Raw genomic sequence first — 19,850 nt, 5'->3', positions numbered from 1 at the left:
AGAAAAGCTCAACAGGGGCAGGACTCATAACACACAGTCACAGCTCTTCATCACATGACAGACATCTGCATGGACCAGCTCCTAATCAAATGAATTTTGGAGGCTTTGAAAGACCGAAACAAGGAGAAATCATTCCAGGTCATGCATGACAAACATTCAGAAGCTCAGTCTGACTGCATAATAGACACTCTTGAGACACCAGTAGAGAGAATGACAGACAGAGAAATAGCCAAAAGCCAAGTTGTAAACAACAGAGGTGCACACAGAAAAAAAAGCCTGTGATTGTCTGTCAGACTGTGTCTGTGATGTTTGGTGAAATGAGTGAACTTGGGGTTAAATTTAAGAACTGTGTGTTAACAGAGGTGAAAAACTGTTACAGCTTCAAAGTAAATCAGTCACAAAATCTCCCAAATCTCTCCCTCTGTGTACAGTTGGGATGGCCACAGCATATGATTCACCTCATTTTCATAATCATCAAACCATTCAGGGACCTTTTGCACACTCTGCATGTAACAGAATAGAGACTGTACTTCCACAGCTTTAGCCAGAACAGATTTGGGTCACAAACAGAAACAAAGTTCTGAAGACATTCTTTCCAAAGGCAGCAACAACAAGCAACAACAAAAACAACAACAAACAGTGTTGTCATTCAAAAGCAACTGAAGCAGGCCACCATTTAACCTGTCAGCCTCTCAGTCTTTTACAGGAAAACTTTCTTGACTATGACTTTGCTGGATTAGGCGGAGTAAAATGATTTATTTCTGTTGCATAACCTATATGACTGCTCCCGACTTTCACAATCATTCATATTCTGGAAATTAAAAGGTAATGCCTGGAAACCAACCCAAAGCAATGAACAGGAAGTATGGTTCTGAGAAAAAAAATCCTTTTCCCTTCCTCCCCTACATGCTTTCCTGCTCCATGGGCAATCTCTCTCTCACACTCTCTTCCTCTTTATCTCTTACTCTGTCCCTTTTCATGGTGTTTTCACAGCATGATCTGAGTCAGTTTCCTTTCATATACTTGATTTAGATGTTTTTTGTTGTTGTTGTTTTTTTTAGATGTGAGTCTCAACAGCCACATCAGACATATGGTCAATAAACTTAGTTGCATCACAAGAACTCAGCCTGTTGACTACACAAAGAAAAGGGAAAACTGACTTGTACTTTTAACACGGATCATTAAAGTTTTTGAAGTCAGCCTTGTTTCTGTTTCTGCTTCCTCGCTTCATTTTCTCCTTTGAGCTGTTTTTCCTCAGGCAGCATTCAGCCAGTGTGTGTGTGTGTGTGTGTGTGTGTGTGTGTAGTGGAGTGAGAATGAGAGATACTCTTCCTTCATTTTATTACAGGGAGCATGATACATAGTGTATGCACAAAGAAGTCTATTGATTCCATTTTAATGACATTACTGTATGTGCAATGGGATTAAAGGGGACACAGGCTGCACATTGACTGCTGAAATGCACAAATTCATACCTTAGTGGTTTGAGTTTGCATCTGGAGGGGAACGAAGCACTGAAAAGCAACAATACTTTCTCTTTTTCAAAGCAAAAATCTTGGACTATCTCCCTCTTGATTTTCTTTTTTTCCCCCTCTGCTAGACGCCATATGCACGCCTTCACTAGACGACCCACTTTTGACTGGACAGACTCCTGTGCTGCCTCTATCTGTAGTCTGTGTATATCTCCGGGTATAAAAGTCTGAACTTCATCTCCTAACAAAGTCTTTCACATTTGATTTCATTAATAATCGTGCAGCACACTCGAGTGAACATGTAGAGATGGATTTTATGAAGCTGTTTGGCACTGTTATCGCCGTTTTGTTCCACCCTGGATCCGCTTCTAAAATAAGTGGTAAGTTAAATTTCTTCCGAAGAACGAAAAGTTCCGTTTTAAACTCTGCTGACACAGCCTAATATTGTGTATTTTATTTCCAAGATAAGACTTCGACTTGTTTTTTTACCGAGATTTTTTTTTCCTTTTTAATTTTGCATGCAACGCATACAGTACGTTTGTTTAACAGTGAATCTTATTTTCGTGTTTCCTTTTGCGGTTTGTGGTTGTTGTTACCAGGCTCATCATGAAGAAGTGCTTGATAATGGTAAACAGACTGAGGCCAAACTCAGCACAGCAGCACGTGATGTGGTGAAAAATGAACAGTGTTTTCGTGTTTGCGATTCAGATCAATGACTTGAAGTCAGGAGGTCGCATAATTGTTTTAATAAGAACATTTATGATATCAGTACTAATGTTAGACTAAAAGCAACTATACAGCTACTAGGAATGATAACAACAGCGTTCATGGTCGTATTAAGTACAGTTATGCAACAGACGCCCATATCCCTGGCTAGCCCAATTTTACAATAATCTGTAAGAAGAAAGAAAAAGAACACGGTAGTGAAATAAGCAATACCTCACAGAGAAAAGAGAGATCATTGTTTCGTTATTTAATTGCTTGGTCATTTCATGGTTTAGCCCAGGGTACATCTACTCGGGGCCCTGAGATGAATCCTAATAAGGGTTCCTGAGATGATGACAGAATTATAAGAAACACAACTCTGAAAAAAACTGGTTTATTATTTGTAGTTTTTTCTCATCTGTGTTTTTTCTGGTGTAGGAAAGTCACTTTTCTCACATCACAATGTCACATATTCTCAACTCCTAAATTTGCAACCTTCAAATGTAAGTGTTATGAGGGGTCACAAGTAGACTTGACTTTGTATTCAGGGGTCACAAGCAAAAAAAAAAAAAAAAACGTTGGGGACCACTGGTGCAGTCTGTTATCTTACTGTTTATTAGTTGGCATGTAAAAAAATCACCTGTAAGTGAAATGGCATCTGTGCCTTTAGACAGTCAAGACTGACTTATTGTGAAAATCCATAATTATCATACCTAAGTCACTAACTAACCTACTCATTGTGCCACCTCAGCAAACCACTGCTTTTTAGACATGCTCAGACTCACATATGTTTCTTTTCACTGTTTGTCACAATGCACCACAGCGTCAAAACTATTTTGACTGGCACAAGACCAATGTAGGAGAAAAAATATCTTTTTTAAGCCCTTAAAAATATAGAGTTTATACTACAATTTCACTACCATCTGGTTTCCTCTACCCACGTTGCAGGAAAATGTGGTAAGACTTTGGCAAAGCAATTCAACCCAAAAATTCCTAATTTGTCCACAATACTGTAGGCTGTTTATATTCTTTCTGCCATGTGGGTGCCACGGGAAGTCTTCAGAAACCAAAAACCCTGCACTCATCATCTTGTTATCTCGTTGATGCTCACTGTGATTTTCAGGCCAAAGGATCTGCCGGCGTGGGACAGAGCGGCCATGCTACAAGGTGTCCTACATCCAGGACAGCAGGCGGAGGCTGACCTTTGAGGATGCCAGGCAGGCCTGCAGGTTGGATGGAGGCGAGCTGCTCAGCATTGAAACAGAAAGTGAGCAGCGACTGATAGAGAGGTTCATACAACAGCTGCAGGCTGGAGATGGAGACTTCTGGATCGGGCTCCGCCGAAGTCCGCAGCGCTACAGGGCAGGGACCACAAGCCCAGGATGTCCCTCGCAGTACTATTGGCTGGATGGAAGCAAGGCCAAGTTTAGGTCTGTATTTTTTTCATTCCACTCTTTATTTATGAATGTTATTCTGCATAAGTGAAAATGCGGGGACCCCAAGGGATGCAGCATAGTAAAAAAGGAAATGTCATTGGAAAAACCCCATAGTCAGTTGTGACTTAGAAAAGATTATTGGATTAAATGTTGCCTGTGTGGGAGTAATGGAATGTGCACAGTCCTTTGCAAGAATTTGGGAATGAGAATTTCAAATGTAAAGTAAAACTGTGCATGTGATAATGGAAATTGTCCAGTTTGTGATACGAAATGTGAGTCTAAATTTGTGCATCTTTTTTGCTGTAGGAACTGGCATTGGGATGAACCTTCGTGCGGTGGTGAAATGTGTGTGGTTCTGTACCACCAGCCATCTGCACCGCCTGACGAAGAAGGTCATTTCCTGTTTAAATGGAATGACAACAACTGCAACTCCAAGAACAACTTTGTCTGCAAATACCCAGAAGGTGAGCCAGCAGATCACAGACACTGGGCTGTTGTACCTGGCTGTGCAGTACTGAGAATTATTTGGCACTCAAGTTTTTACAAAATCCACAAAACCTGAATCTGACCACTATTAGATTGTGGCCACTGCTGTTAACAGCTAGCACTAAATACATGATATACAATTTTAATGCTGGTTGCCTGTATCACTGTAATGCTCTGTTCTCTGGCAACCTAAAAAAGATATTTCTGTCTGTTTTTTGTGGTATACCTCATAACTTAAATTTTCATTTTTAATTTCACCTATTGTTGTTTCTTTGCACTTGATTATATATTGATTACAGTCCTTGTACAACCGTTCACTGAATCTATGTGCACATTTTATGGTCATATTTATTCTCACAGTTAAAAAGCTTAAGCATAACCTTTATTTCAAACTCCTCTTCATTTTATTTAGCTGATTAATTTTATGGCATCTTCTATTGGTTCTATCTGTGACGTTAAACAGTTTTGGAGCATGCCTCTATGTATTTAGACTTTTTTAGTCACATAATTTAAAAGAAATCTGGCAGAATGATGTAAGCTTTTGTGCTTCTTTTTTCTGTCTTTTGCAGAAAAAGGACCAGTATTTACTAATGAAGGGAACACGGCACATGCAGGTACAACATGCACTTGACTACACCACACGTACTGTCCATGTAAGCATGATGTTTCCGTGAGATATAGATAACAAGTGATGACAGATGTGTTTATACTTTGATCAAGAAAAAACAGACTAAACTACCTTTATCTCGATCTTTTTAAAAATCACTCTTAATGTCTACTTTGTCGGTCTCCTTTTGTGAAGATGAAGACCTCTAGTGGTAAAATCACATTAAGGTTTGGGTTGTTTATTGTACAATCTGCAGATCACATGTAATATGTTGTACATGTATGATGTATTTAGCCGTAATTAAGTACAGATGTTTTTGTAATTTACATAAGATGCATACAACCACGTCATCTAACAACAAGAACATTTACAGTTAGGCATAATACCTGAAATGTATTATACATTATACTTGTAATATTTTGAATTGTACTCACATGTTTTGTTTATTGTTTCTTTTGGTAGAAATGATGGATAAATAAGCAATGTCATTTGACTTATTTCATCTTGTCATATTCAACTGTTTTGTGATCCCTCCAGTTCCATCTCTGAGGCCAAACTTATTCTCAACTACAGAAAGTGATGAGAGGGTAAAAATAGCACTTCCTGAGTCATCTGGTAAGAAAAGAAAAAATATATATATATATCTTATTTTTGATAGTTAGAGTTAATGCCCTTCAGTAGAAATGACTAAAAATGAATGTTTCAAGTAGTAACAAAATCATCACTTGCCCTAAATATTCAAGGATAAAGGTCATGTTAAAAGAAGTTATGCAAAGTGATGTGCTTTCCTTTGCAGTATCCCTCTCAGACAACACCCTGTATGTGTCCTACATCCTTTATGCAACTATTCCTGCTCTCCTGCTGCTGCTGTTTGTAGCTGCTGGGTTCTTTTGCTACAAACAGCATGCTAAGAGGTAAAATCAGAAAGATGTTATAATAAAAACCATACCATGTACTTATCTGTTGTACATCAAATATAAAACAATGTGTTTCTGGATGCAGATTAATAAAATGACATATGAATAAGCATTTTGGAATAATTAATTTACTATTTGCAAGAGAAGTTCATATTTCTGTGTGTAATACACTTATAGAATATTTATTTACCAATATGGCACATTGATGCAACTCTTCACCTGGTATTTATAGCACATATTTGCCATAATGTGAGCACATATTTTCTAAGGATATGCTGTGTATAACTGATGAACAGTATGACTCCTTTTAAAACATGTCATAATGATCCCACCATGGTGTTTTATGTCATTTCTTTCATATTCAGGAGGAAGACAGAAACAGAAAGCTATCCCAGCAGATCAAAACCATGGACGCCAACGACAGCTTCACTTTGCCCAGTACAAGGACCTTATGCCTTTAGTGACATTACCAAACTGCCTCACACTGCTCTGGACAGCAGCATGCCAGCAGACATCATGACGAAGTACTCCTGCGCTCCCTCCCAGTTTGACGATTATGAGAATGTGTCATGCACAGACAGAGAGAGCGGTTTTGTGACCAATGACATCTATGAGACCTGCAGAGCTCAAAGCCGGCGCTGCCGCAGTCAGACTGGTTGGGTAGAAAACGAGATCTATGGATAACACTGTTGATGCATATCTGGTCTCTGCAAGTGTCCATCAGCCTCGTAGCAGCTAAAGAATATGACCCAACTAGACTGAGGAACACAATGTTCTCCACCCCTTTCTTCCTTTGCACCCTACTATTTACTTGTGGCACAGGATTACAAAACAGGTGGCTGTGTCGGCCTGCTTATCTGAATAGATCTATGTCCTGTGTGTACCTCTTGCTTCTTGCTTCTTCCTGAGCATCCAGCCTTCAGAGTAGGAAGTCAGATTAATGCTTAATGCAGGAGTTTTGTCAACTGCAACTCCATATTTAGTTCCCAAACTTACCAAAACCCCACGTATAGACTTCTCAGATTGATTTTGAATCTGACCTTGGCTATGGATTCAAGAGAAATAGATGGGTTATGTGAAAAAAATAATATATTTCAAATCTTTTTAATACATTTTATTATTAAAGAAGACACAGTCATGCTAGCAGCTTTGTGAGGCTGTATGTAGGCACAGTGATTCTTTGAGCTGAAGATGTCAACATGCTCACAAAGGCTGATGACAACCGGATGATATTTAACTGGTATGATGTTTACCATGTTCATTAACCTAGTTTGTTCCAGTCCATCCCATAGTTGTTGTGACACTCTCAGTGGTGCCATGTCACTGATCGTCTAGGCACCGTGAATGTCTGTCTAAAGTGTCATACCAATCTATGTGTAATTCTTGAGATATGTCACAGGATAAGTTTGTCCTGCTGGATGCAACAGAGGAAAATAATAGTTGTTGAGATATTTCATTCTGGACCAAACTGTTGGGAACCCCCCAAAAAATAATATATTTCAAGTTTATTTAATATATTTTATTATTAAAATCCATCAAACAAATATCAGTCAGAGTCAGAAATCTTATGTTGGCAGTAAATAAAATACATTTTTATTCCATTTGACTTGAATCTAGTTCTTTCTTATATTCAGTTTTTACCATCACCTCAGACAAATTAAGCAACAGCAGCACAGAGGCATAGAGGAATTAATTAACTCAAATAAGCATTAATGAGACAGTCAGTTTTGTGGAACAGCAGCGCTGCTATATTTGGCATGGTGGATTATACATCTAACCCTGGGAATAAGAGCAAGTTTTGAGGACTTGCACAAGGTTACTCATCTTGTAAACAATCCAAAATTAAACTACTCAACCATTTTTCCAATAACGTCACCAGATATTATGAGACACAAGGACCAAAAAGATTCTGTTGGCTTTCTACTGCTGTGGAGTTGTCCTTTTCAGGGACTATTATGACCTTTTCTCTAAACCTGAAGAGTGGTGTCAGCCCTGTGTAAGGCTTCCTGTTTGCACTCTGATGTCAGGGAACAGGACAGTACATGCGGAAACACTGATGACAGAACTCTGCTGACCCCAGTAAACCTCAACGCTGTGGGCTTTCCTGACTCCACATGACTGTGCGAGAAACTTAACCTTGCCACTGATCTGAAAATACAGACACTATAGAGGAGTGACCATGTTCTGGATGTTGTGAACATGTTATGGATTCATTCATCAGTGTTTGCTTGTAAAAACATACGTCTGTCTTAAAAATGAGTAAAAATAACATGGTTATTTCTGAATGTGTACTGAGTGGGCTGTTGGGTCGGTGTCTTGGAAAGATGTAAAAAGCCCAGTAAGGAGAGGCTGAGTGTGTTCTTGGAGAATGTTAGACAGGAAATGCCAAAAGCACATCTGGAACTCTTACATTCAGGAAGTCTATGCGTGACAGCGGAGGCCTTTGGAGCACTGCTCGGCCTGCCCGCTTAGCAATCCACTGTTCTCTGTTAGACTGTCACTGCAGCGGCTTAAGAGAACAACCACTGGGTGTGAATGTGTGCTGTATGTCAAACACGACATGATTTTTAGGTGTCAAATCAAGTTTGGTCACAAGATAATGTGGTTTATTTAAAGCTGGTATGGATATCTTCAAATGTGTTTGTATTTTTGGAGTGACTTTAGATTTGTGTGAATGTAAAATCCCTGTTACTAAAGTATTAGCTCTACTGCTAGAGCATGTAAACATTAGATTCTAAGGCTCAGGAGTAGTTAACTGGTGAGGATTAGGACTAGATTGGGGTCAGGTTAGGCATCATAGCACAATTTTTTAGGGTTAGGATTATGTTCATGTTAAGGTAAGAGGGGGAACACATAACAACACTATACAGAGGCCATAGAATCCAACACCAGTTTAAAGGAAATGTGTATCCTTGCTTCAATTTTCAATTTCTGCCAACAGATGGTGCTGTTATGTAGCTGAACAAAGTGTCTTTGTGGCTCATAAAATGTCTGGTTTCACATGAGGTCCTGCATGTTACATTATATAAGGGTATATGCTATGATATATTACTTTTGGTTTTCTTTCGGCTAATGCATTTCTTCTCGTGGATTGTATGACTAGAAGTAGATATGATGAGGAATATATCTATATATATGTATATTTCTTTTTTATGTTAAAACCTAGCATGGTTTTTGTTTGTTTAAATGTATTTTCTCCATTCATTCTTGCAGAGACCCTTACTCTGAGCGAGTAAGAGGCAGTTTCAGGCAGATTTAGAAAGAATTTAACCCTTTTCCCTGCATTCTTTTTCTTTTTTTCGACAAAAGCTTATTAAACACCTGCAGGGCAAAACTTCAAAGTTACCTATGCGTGCAATCAAGGAGGGCAGACAAGCAAACAGATTTCAGAATAGCAATTTTACCGGTTGACGTAAGAGGTGGGTCTGGTTGTCTTAGCAACCAATTGGCACTGAAGTGTGGAGCGGCTCCGTGGCCCCGCCCCCTGTACAAATACCCCTATGGCTTTGACGTCAATACACGTCAACCAGAGAACATGATGCCTCTTTGCAAGTCAACTCGTGTGCTCTGTAGCTGATAGAGGCACCTCAAGCTGAAATATTATAGCTGTATTGTATTGGAGAACGTAGTGTGACAGCCCCCGGGCTCAGCAAATGGCCTGCTTCGTATCGCCGCACTGACCGAGAGTGTCGCCACATTGGCGTTCAAGCTGACAGGGCGACACAGAAAATCAACTTTGTCTATTTTTAATGGACACGCTTCGAGCGGCGGTGGCGGCAGCAGCAGCAGCGGCGGCGGCGGGCGGTTTGTTTTCCTTTCGTCTTTATCTGTAGCTGCTCAAGCAAGCAAGCAAGCCAGCCAGCCAGCCAGCCCGTGTGAGCCCCCCGCGTGTCCCCTGCTCGTCTGGCTACCTCCTACTCGTCCAAAAACAGTCAAATTTAGAACAGCATGGTCATGGCTGACAGTGTCCAAAAACCGCTGATCCGGGGTCCGGTCCGAGTGGGCTTCTACGACATCGAGCGCACTTTAGGAAAGGGCAATTTCGCTGTCGTGAAGCTGGCCCGACACCGCATTACCAAGACTGAGGTGAGTGTGTCGGTGAACTAGTTAGCCTGAAAGCTAACTTAGGCTACTGTTCAGCTGAGTTACATAACTTTTATGCACTAGTTGACACCCCAGATATTCACAGCAGATACCGAAATGCTGTCCACATCATGCACTAATAGAAACTTGGATCAGGTAACTGCCGGCCACTTGGCTGCTCCAGTGCGAGCAACAGCTGGTGTGTTTGAATCCTGCAGGTACAGGAGCAATGACTGTCTGCACGTTCACCCCCCTCAGCCAACATCACTGCCAGTAAGAGGTCTGACCACCGGTGCTGCTGGGAAACACAAACTGTAAACATGCATGCTTTATTTCCAACACCAGACCGGCATCTATACACCTGCGCTCCTTTTGGTAATGACCCAGACAGTGCCACAGTGTACCAACTCAAAAGTCTGGCTGGTGTAAACATCCCCTGTTGCTGTATCTGGGGCATGCAGCATGGGTCGGTGGTCCCATTATGTAATCCAAATAATGATGTGATTTAATGGTTTCTTGTGCCAGCAGTGCCCAGAGCTTTCCGAGGAGCAGGACATGCCAGCCAGATCTCTGTAATTGGAAAGCAAAGTGTTCTGCACGCATGCACGCAGACAGCGATCTACTGACACTGCTCTGGGGTCTTCACGTAGTTTGGAGAGGGTTTGATATTACAAACACTGCACACTCTCAGGCGATACAAGATGAGCACGGGGGGGGGGGGGGGGGGGGGGGGGGCAGTGCTTGGATTTGTCTCAGTTTACTCATAATTTTATGTAAGCTCTGTTTAGAAAGGCCTTTCTTGAGCAGTACCACTGAGTGCCATGACTTTCTGTTGTAATGATGGAGACACAGGGATTTACTGTAAAGAGTGTCCAGTCTGTGTGTGAAGAAGCTGTGTTGTGTGAGACAGAAGGGGCGGGGTAGAGGTGGTGAGGGGTGATAGAAAAATAGGCCGAGTGACTTGTAAAAACACACTTGCACACTTTGATCTTTGATCTCCAGAGCCTCCAACTGTTTGTCGTTGAACGTGAGCAATCATACTGTACAGAAAAACAAAGATTTACGTCATCCAGACGTGACCCTTGGTAGGTTTAATGAATAACAAGACAAGAAAATGGCTCTTAAGACTCTTATCATGTTAATCTGGTTATTAAAGCCTGTGAGGTAGTGTAGTGTTAGTCTAGCCAGGCAATCTGCAGCCATGTAACACCAATAGCTCCCTGAATGCAGGTTTTTATTTCAGGCAAAGACTACACCAGGTGATTTCACTGAGTGGACGCACCTCTTCCCTCAGCCGGTGTGGTATTTGGGTTGACTGAAAACATGCATGTTGGTGGTGTTTTTGAGGCCACTGGTTTGGTAGAGGTCACTCAGCGCTGGTCGGCACAGAGAGCCACTGCAGCTGCTTGGCTCGGCCAGGCCCATGGCCAGAGCCAGACTGTTTGTTAGAGTGGCCAAGGTCAGCTGGAGAGGCGGGCTATCAACTTTATGCGATGCCATCTGTGTTGAGAGTATGCCAGTGCAAGAGATGTTAGACTGGTGCGTGTGTGAGAAAAAAAAAAAGAGTTTAATGACACATTAAACAGCAAATCAAATGTGTCTGTGTGCATGTGTGTGCACATTCCCAGATAGGTGTACCTGTGTGTGCTTAACCTACTTTTTCTACTCATGGCCCCTGCGTGTTATACTGACCCATTCATCCCATTATGTACATATTGCAGCTTGTGGGTTCACATAGTGCCGGCCCACGTGGTCCCATACATTTATCCATCCTCTCCACAGCACCGTCCCAGTTTTCTGCTCTCGTTAACTTATGTATAGGCTAAATTCCCCTTTAACTCGTCCTCAACTGACCTTGTGCCAAAAGAGTTCATAAGAAGTCTTATGTTTTGTGTGTGAGCCACATGTATTGTTGACAATGTAATCAGCTAAATCAGATCCTTTTATGCTAAGCACACTGTAATCCCTCTCTACTAGACCAGTCATTTTAAATTTGATGCCCTAGAGGTCTTGACTTGTAACTGGAGTGCCATTAAAAGATTTGGATTTCTTCATAGGATTTAACTCCAAACATACCTGTCTGTACCTTGAGTATGGAGATAATAACAGGAAGTGTTAAACATATCAAAACACCCATTACTGAACAAGTACTAACTACAAATGGACTAGAGAGGATCTAAATGGGTGTGAGTAGGATGGAGGTATCAGACTTCACTTTAAGATTAAAACCAAACATAAGCCTGTGATTAGACTGACATGATCACTGCATAAAAAAAATGCGGCTCCCTTATTTATTGCAGTAATGCCACTGCATTGACGCAGCAGGAATGATTGTGGAGGAAATAAAATGCAGGAATCATTTAGGGGAAAACATTGCACCTGGCCCAGCTTTTGCCATAACACAGTGTGACGTCAGGTGGCAATGTACTGCGATAGGTAGTCAAATACATGCCATTGCTCATTCCTGGTAAAATTCTTCATACTGTAAACAAGGTATTTCTGCTGTTTACCAGATGATTTTCAAGATAAGGAGATAAAATGAGAGTCAGCGTGATAAGTTTCCAGAGGAAAATCCTCTGTCAGGTTCACTAGTATAAACTGAATATTCTCAATACTTGAGAAACTGATTATCTCAGTTTCTCAAGTATTGATTAATCATTTGGTGAGTTTCTCAAAAGCCCAAGTAGACAAATTCATATTGCTTGTTTTGTTCAGCCAACGCACTAAAAGCATAATATATTTAGATTATTATCAAAGAAGACGCCAAAACAAATATTCACTTTTATGAAGCTAAAACCAAAATTTCTTGCTTAAAAAAATGACCTAAAATGATTATCAGAATAGCTACCGATTCATTTTCTGTTGATCAGCTCATAGATTCAGCTCCAGTCTCACTAGTACCCCAAAATAACACACTAATCAATGCAGCCCTTTGCGTCTTTTTTCTTTTTTTAAAACACAGCCTTGTTTTCAGCCTTAGTTTTCTAGCCTCATCTGACAGTGTTGTGATTACCAAGAGGGGAACTGGGGTCTCCTGTTGTTTACTCCTTCTAGCTTGGCTTACAGACGCTTGGAACACTTCAGATCACACTGATGAAATGTTGTTTATGAGAACATGCGAAGGAGAGATGTTAACATTGCCTTGTTACCTACCGGACATCATTACTCAGAGCCAAGAGTGTTGAAGTTGTGAGTGTGCGATTTACACATGTACGTGTCATTGTGGGTGTGTGTATATCCAACGAGGCATGCGTTTGCCTCTGCTCTGCCTTCGTGTGATATTTCATCATGGCTCAAATTCTAAAACTGTTTATAACGGTTTCAGCACAAGCTGTATTTAAGGATTTATCTTGCATCTCAGAAACAGCTCTCTACTCTCACAGCTGAAAAGAACACACTGTATCCTTTTGGTGCTTTGAAAATATGAAAATGTACTTGTGTTTGTGTGAGTGTGGGGAGGTGTCTCTTTTTTCCCATCGAGTCTGATGAGCCCTAACAAAGATTCCAATGTGTGTTGTTGAGAAACCGACTGATTACAATTGTTTTGTTGATGCTTCATCATTCTGCAGGTGGCCATTAAGATCATTGACAAGACCCAACTGGATGCTGTCAACCTCGAGAAGATCTACAGAGAAGTTCAGATCATGAAGATGCTGGACCACCCGCACATCATCAAGCTCTACCAGGTGAGTTTCCAGCTTCAGTGCCCGTTATCAACACTTTTTCACTGTCCAGCATGCAAAATGTGGACGCAATTAATAATCTTTTTAGTGGTGCTGCTTTCATCTCTGTGCTTTTACTGATTTAGCCCATGTCATGATTTTATCTGGGCTCTTGTGTAATTTTTGCCTATGCATAATGGAAATCTTTTTGTACATTGTTATGCCCATGTAGTAATGATGTGTGATGATGAATGATGTAATCTGGTTTTTGTTTTTTTTCGTATGTAACTGGTAATTTTGCATTTTTTTGTCTCTTGCTTGACAAGCAAGAGATTCTCCAGAGATTTATTTCTGTCTTGGGTGCTTTGATCTGTCTCATCACAACTCCTTGCAGTGATGTTGGAAAAATGTCACCATACTTTATGTATATTTACCCCAGTTACTCCAGTTAGGGTTGTTTCTTAAACACATTTCCATTAACAAACATGTTCACCTGGACACCTGGAAAGTCTGTATAATTTAGAAAAGCTGTAATGTCTCTTACACCAGCCTGAATTCACACAGACTTATTTGTGCTTCACCCGATACTGGTTTGTTGTCTAATGTAAACTGTCTTTCAGTGTTTCCTGCTGTAGTGAACTGAGCTGAGTGGTTTGACAAGGTCTCAGCCATGTGTTTTAGTTTGAAAAGAGTCTTAATTTACTCCAGTCATTAAAAGGTAGTCTAATGTAAGATTGTCAAGAACTAGACAGGTTTGTGCAACAGATGAATTTAGACCTCCGTCTGAGATCTGACTATAAGTTAGGTCTGAGCCAAAGTCAAAGTTTATCTTTGTGAAACTGTCCCCGGGTCAAAGAAGCCCCCACAGGGTGATACTGTAATAATGTAACATGTTACGGTGTGGACCCAGTGTAACATCTGTTGAGGGGCCCTAGAATTACCTGTGCCTCTGACTAATCTGTGAACAAATCAGTTTTGTGGAGCAGAACTCGCCTCTGCTGCTTGTTGATCTTCTGTCCAGGTACTTCAGCAGTCGGGGTGTTGAATCGCAGGACCAATCCAGGCCATTTTCTAATGCATTAGCAAACAACTGCTGCCTAGCAGAACCTGCCACCACTGGATAGTTTAAGATATGAGAGCATAGTTAATGACTGACTGACACTCTGCGCTGTGTGCACCTCTGTATGTGTTCTACACTTTGTGAAGGTGCTACTGACCTGATTCAAACTAAATAATGTTAGTAGTTGAGCATTATATACATTAAATTATATACATTAAATGTTTTATTATTGTACTTTGACATCTAAAGATGTATTTCACATTCATAGTTTTTATTGACGTTGACATTACTTATAAAATGTCTCATTTAGGCCAGAATAGACTTTTTGCTTGTTAAAAAGCATAATTAATTCTGTCAGTGCCCCTTGTCTGTGTGGGACCTTGAAAAAGTCCCCAAAAAGTATTAGTATTTATTTGCACAATGATTCAGCAAAATTGACTTAAAGCTGAAGTGATCTGCAGTTACTACAAATCTTATAATAATTAATAGCATCTGATGTGCTTTGAACTGAAGGGCTTTATTTGTTTGGCTGGACAACAACTACCACAAGCAGTGCTACAGCACGAGGTGTCCTTTTTAGGCTGGAGGAGTCCCCTCAGGTTTTTTTTTTTTGCCATGTTGTGCATCACAAAATGTGGAAGCAGAGAAAATGGGAGTTTCATGAGCCAGGGCAAAGTGATCCAGCTTGTCTCTTTGACACATGTTGAGAATTGATGTCTGAGGACTTAATAATTGGGTGATTTGTTGAAGTTTACACAAACTGAAGGGTAATCAGTTAAATGCAGAATGATGCTGAATAAAAAGTGTGGTGTACTGGTCTTGTTCCCGCTCCCACAGGCCTTTTTTACAGCAGGGATTTTGACGTGTCATAGTAGTAAAAGCACAGGTGTGAATAATAAATTTAATGATGGCTAAATTCCATTTAGCTGCTTTAGTTTCAAAGTCCTGGTTTTGTGCATGCTGGCTCACAGTCACAATGTGATTGGCTGATTAGGACACTTCTTTCACGTTGCTGTGACAAAGGTCTAATTCCTTTCTTCTGTCTGAAAAGGCATTACACACCATGGCTTAGCTGTAAACTGCGAAGTTGTGGATCATTGTTAATTCCTAAAATCCATTTGTAATTGTAATAGGATTTCATGCAGCAGAATATATACACCTATAATTGTTTTCAGGTCAGAAAGCAGATAATCTTGCTGTGTGGTGGTTTTTTGCAATTGTTGAAATAACACCTAGCGTCACTGTCAGTAGTCTGATGTGTGCTCAAAGCATTTTTGTAGAAGTAAATCCCATAAATGTCATTTCCTTCAGGCCACCTTGGCACCTTTTATAGTAATTGTATGCATGTCCAGGTGTGAAAGAAAAGTTCACATGAATTTTACAAGGCTCACAGTTTATTTTCTAAAGTGACTTGGTCTGGTTGTTGCACTTAATTGAAATGTTAGCCAGGCAAAAAGAAACTTGTTTCACCTAGTTACCATCATGTCCGCTGTCTGGCACAAAATAGCATAGCCACCAATAACTCAACAATTGTGGTGATGCTGTTGTATTACATAAGTCTTTTGGTCCTGTTACTTTGTTTAGGGGAAGTAAATGAATGTTCATTATCATTACACAACCACGTGGCACTGCTCCAGCTTTCTGCTGTGTTATTTTGGTGTGTATCATTATTTCCAACGGCCCATCCATCCAATCAGCTCAGGTCAATTAGTGATTTCCTTTCCAGTCTCATAAACTGGGACTGGCCCTGTGGCCCCGAGGGGAAGCCCTAGCTTATAAAGACACACAGACACACAAACAACCCAACTGTGGACCCCATTTTAGTTTGCCTATTCTCTGTTGACCCTATTCTTAACTTCTTTTCCTCTTTCACATCTCGCCATTATCTGATTCTCTTGGGTTCACAGCCAAGAGTCTGTCAGCAAGTACAAAGATTTTAAGCAGTCCGAATTATCAGTGGATATTGTTTTCAAAATTACAAAACCACTCTTTCTTTCAGTACTTTAGGAGTGATGCCAATACAAAATGTGTACTTCATTTGAATATCAACCATGTTACAGGAAATTCTGGAGTAAATTGGGGATATTGGATGGATTATGGCAACAAATCAATATCCTCTACACTACGATTAATGTCCATATTGTTAAAACCATTAAAATAATTACATTTATACTCATAAATTATTCATTGACAGTCTTGTATTAAAACATTAAACAGCACAGCCTCTATACAGCATGTTATTAACCTCAGGGACTACAGCTGCCTTTCCTCATGGCTAGTTACTCAGACAGGACCAGTCTAAAACACGTTTAGATGGTCTCCAAACCTACTCATCATGTCAGAAGCAACAACACATTTTTATTTGCATGCATTTTATATTTGATTGGTTTAACAGTGATCAGTCTGTTTGTACAAGCAGTGATGTATAATGTATGATGCATGTAAGATGTTAAAGATAACTTTTAGAGAAAGGCAGTGTCAGACCATGTGAAGTGCTAAGCACTAAGTTCTGTTTGCATTTCTCAATATCTGGAATTCAAACTATGAATCCTCCACTTGTTCTAGAATTTATAACCTGACAGATATTTGGCTTCAGTTATTCTCCCCATAGCAGTAACTCACAACAAAGACTCTGCTTTCTCTTAAATACTTATAAGACTATATAAGTGCTTAATTAATTATCTTCACTGAATTGAAGTGGTATTGTAATCACTGTCAGGGCAGGAAGGCTTTTACTGTTAAGCAGCTGCTGCCATGTAATTTTAATGGAAGTGTTGCTGTGTAGCCACTTTGTCTACTGTAGCAGGGTCTGTAATACAAACATTAAGATCCAGTTAAACGTTCATCTCATACAGAAGCACAAGTCAGTGTACAGGCTTGACATCTGGCCTGGCAAGCAAGGCTGCGTATCAAAACAAAATGTCATCACTAACTAGGGGCCGATCCAATCCGGTATCGGTATCGGCTTCCGATACCAACATTTTTCACGTATCGGAAATTTCCGATCCAACCTGCAGAGATTTCCGATCCATGGACCATGTCTGTGCTTTAATGTTGTCTGCTGAAATGACTCCACAAGTGATTCCCTGCCCGGCTGATCTGCTAACTGGCTGCAAAATGTGGAATGGATTTCCTGAACGGAGGCATGTCTCAATGAGAGGCAGAGTAATGACAGTCGGCAACCCGCGACCCCAGAGCCGCATGTGGCTCTTTCATCCCTCTGCTGTGGCTCCCTGTGACTTTGGAAAATAAATAATGAGTATTTAATTTAAATGTATTTTTATTTTAGTTCGTTTTTTTTAATGTAATTCTAAATTTGAGGATTACGGTGATCTTGTAACATCAAAATTTTTTTAATTTTTTGTCGCTCAAAATATGCGTCACAAACGCCGCTGTGCGACACCCGGTGGCAACATTTTCAGGTTGACAGCTGACTGCACGCTCCAGTGCACGCAATAAAGTGATGGTGGAACACAGAAGCAGATGGCATTTTTGGTTCGCTGTAGGTGGATAACCACGGCTCGAGCCTGACAAATCAGGCGAAGGCCCTATTGTTTAAGTTTGGATTTTTATTTCATAAATACGAGGAGGACTCAAATACACATAGTATTTTACTTGAAAGTAGTGATGGGTAGATGAGGCGTCATGATGCGTTTCGACACATTGCCAAACTGTACGGATACCGTGTCGATACTGTGTCACTGAATACTGACACCTGCTGGACCTTAAAAATCCCTACAGGCAACCTAGTTGACAGATTCAACTGACACTGATTTGATGACCTAGTATATACAATAATATAATTTAAGTCATTGTCTTTTATATTGTATAATTTCATATCTTCATTTAAATTTAAAATGTCTGATCTTTTTTAGATACAGTCAATAAATAATGTGAACATGTATCATAACGTGAAAATCTAAGTGAACGTGTTGTAAATGAGGATGCTTGTGGACTTTATTCCATAATTCTTGATGAATTTGACGAAGAACCGTAAAAGATCAGATATTCTTTTGGCAGATGCATCCCGTTGACATATGCGCTTCCTTATAAACACAGTTTGGCGCGCCAGTGTCAGTTCCTAACAGTTCCTGTATCGGTCACGTGACTTTCTTACAGCGATACGCGCACCGGCACGAGGTTTTTTTTCTATGAGCTCGACGCATGCGCCGACGCATCGGTGTTGCCGGATCCATCACTACTTGAAAGTAAGCCTTAACCAAGCGTCTTTGTTTTTCGGAGTTCAAAATGTTTTTGTTACATGCAGAAATAAAATTTCGTGTTCTCCGTAGTTCAGATTTCATAACTGCAACACACTAGTTTTTTATACATATACAGGTTTAAAAAAAAAAAAAAAAAAAAACGATATATGCAGTGTTATCCTCATTTTAGATGTCGAAAGGGTTTTGTGGCTCCGGGTGTTTTCTTTTCCACGGTCCAAATGGCTCTTTGAGTATTTAAGGTTGCCGACCCCTGGTCTATGGTAATGAGACACGCCGCCGTTCAGGAAATCAATTCCAATTTGCAGCCAGCTAGCAGGTGAGCATTGAGTAGCACCGTGGCTAACCAACTTTTCAGTACAACATGGCCGCTGTGTGGAAATATTTTTGCACTAGAAACACCCAAAGCAAGACAGCAACGTGCAATGTTTGCAACGTGCGACGTTTGCAAAGCCGTTGTACCGAGGGGCGGAAGCTCAGTCGCGACCTACAAGTGGTTATAAGTAGCGATTAGCTCGATGCTAACATAATGTAGAGAATCCCATTGACGGATTAGCGCATTAGCATCGGTCGCGCTATTAACTTTTAAACAAACGATAAACCAAAGCGGGACACCATAACAGGTAAGTCATACAGGTAATTCACACACCAACAATAGATCATTTCCTGCTGTACCCTTCTAGGTACAGCAGGAAGAAAATGAACCGTGAGTGAGCTTCCGCCCCTCCAGATGTTTGAGATTTGAAAAACCTTGATTTGTTGCTGCTACAAGAGCCAGTATTCTTAATTTGTGCTGATTAGATAAAGTTGCCCTTTTTATTTCTATTTTATTTGGAGAGGGGTAGTCTAAAAGAAGGTTACCCTTTATGGGTATCTGTCTTGAATTTAATAAATATTGACTGTTAACAGGATTTCCTGTTTGCCTGACTTTCTTTTCTGACCCTATACTTACCTCAAGTTGCCTTTTGGGACATACATGCATACATTCGTACATATACTTGCCTGTGGAGAAGATTTATTACAGCATCATGTAAAATTAACAATAATGATAATAATAATATTAAAGCAAACAGAGCTCTGGTATCGGAATAGTATCGGTATCGGCAGATATCCAAATTCAGATATCGGATCGGAAGTGAAAAAATGTGGATCGGTTCATCCCTATCACTAACGGACGAAATCTGGCATTGAATGTCTGTCCA

The 19,850-nt window shown here is 40.4% G+C and overlaps 2 protein-coding genes across 3 annotated transcripts in view; both read left to right on the top strand.

The window, feature by feature from the left end:
* The first annotated feature begins 1,364 nt into the window (after window positions 1–1,364).
* On the top strand, window positions 1,365–7,229 carry laynb (layilin b). The gene is made up of 7 exons (XM_041047046.1): window positions 1,365–1,852; window positions 3,301–3,607; window positions 3,920–4,077; window positions 4,669–4,713; window positions 5,244–5,321; window positions 5,503–5,620; window positions 5,989–7,229. Exons 1-7 carry the CDS (start codon window positions 1,780–1,782, stop codon window positions 6,305–6,307), a joined length of 1,098 nt encoding a protein of 365 aa, XP_040902980.1. The 5' UTR covers window positions 1,365–1,779; the 3' UTR covers window positions 6,308–7,229.
* Window positions 7,230–9,165: 1,936 nt separating this feature from the next.
* Window positions 9,166–19,850, top strand: part of sik2b (salt-inducible kinase 2b) — a 46,247-nt gene continuing 35,562 nt past the window's right edge. For both annotated transcript variants that reach the window (XM_041047045.1, XM_041047044.1), the window contains exons 1-2: window positions 9,166–9,709; window positions 13,276–13,392. In XM_041047045.1, coding sequence (XP_040902979.1) covers window positions 9,572–9,709; window positions 13,276–13,392 — 255 coding nt within the window. In that variant the 5' untranslated portion in view covers window positions 9,166–9,571. The remainder of the gene's footprint in view (window positions 9,710–13,275; window positions 13,393–19,850) is intronic.

The sequence above is a fragment of the Toxotes jaculatrix genome, chromosome 9, assembly GCF_017976425.1.
Source record: "Toxotes jaculatrix isolate fToxJac2 chromosome 9, fToxJac2.pri, whole genome shotgun sequence".
Taxonomy (NCBI): domain Eukaryota; kingdom Metazoa; phylum Chordata; class Actinopteri; family Toxotidae; genus Toxotes; species Toxotes jaculatrix.
The sequence above is the reverse complement of the archived record's forward strand: the minus strand, read 5'-3'. Positions and strand labels throughout refer to the sequence as shown.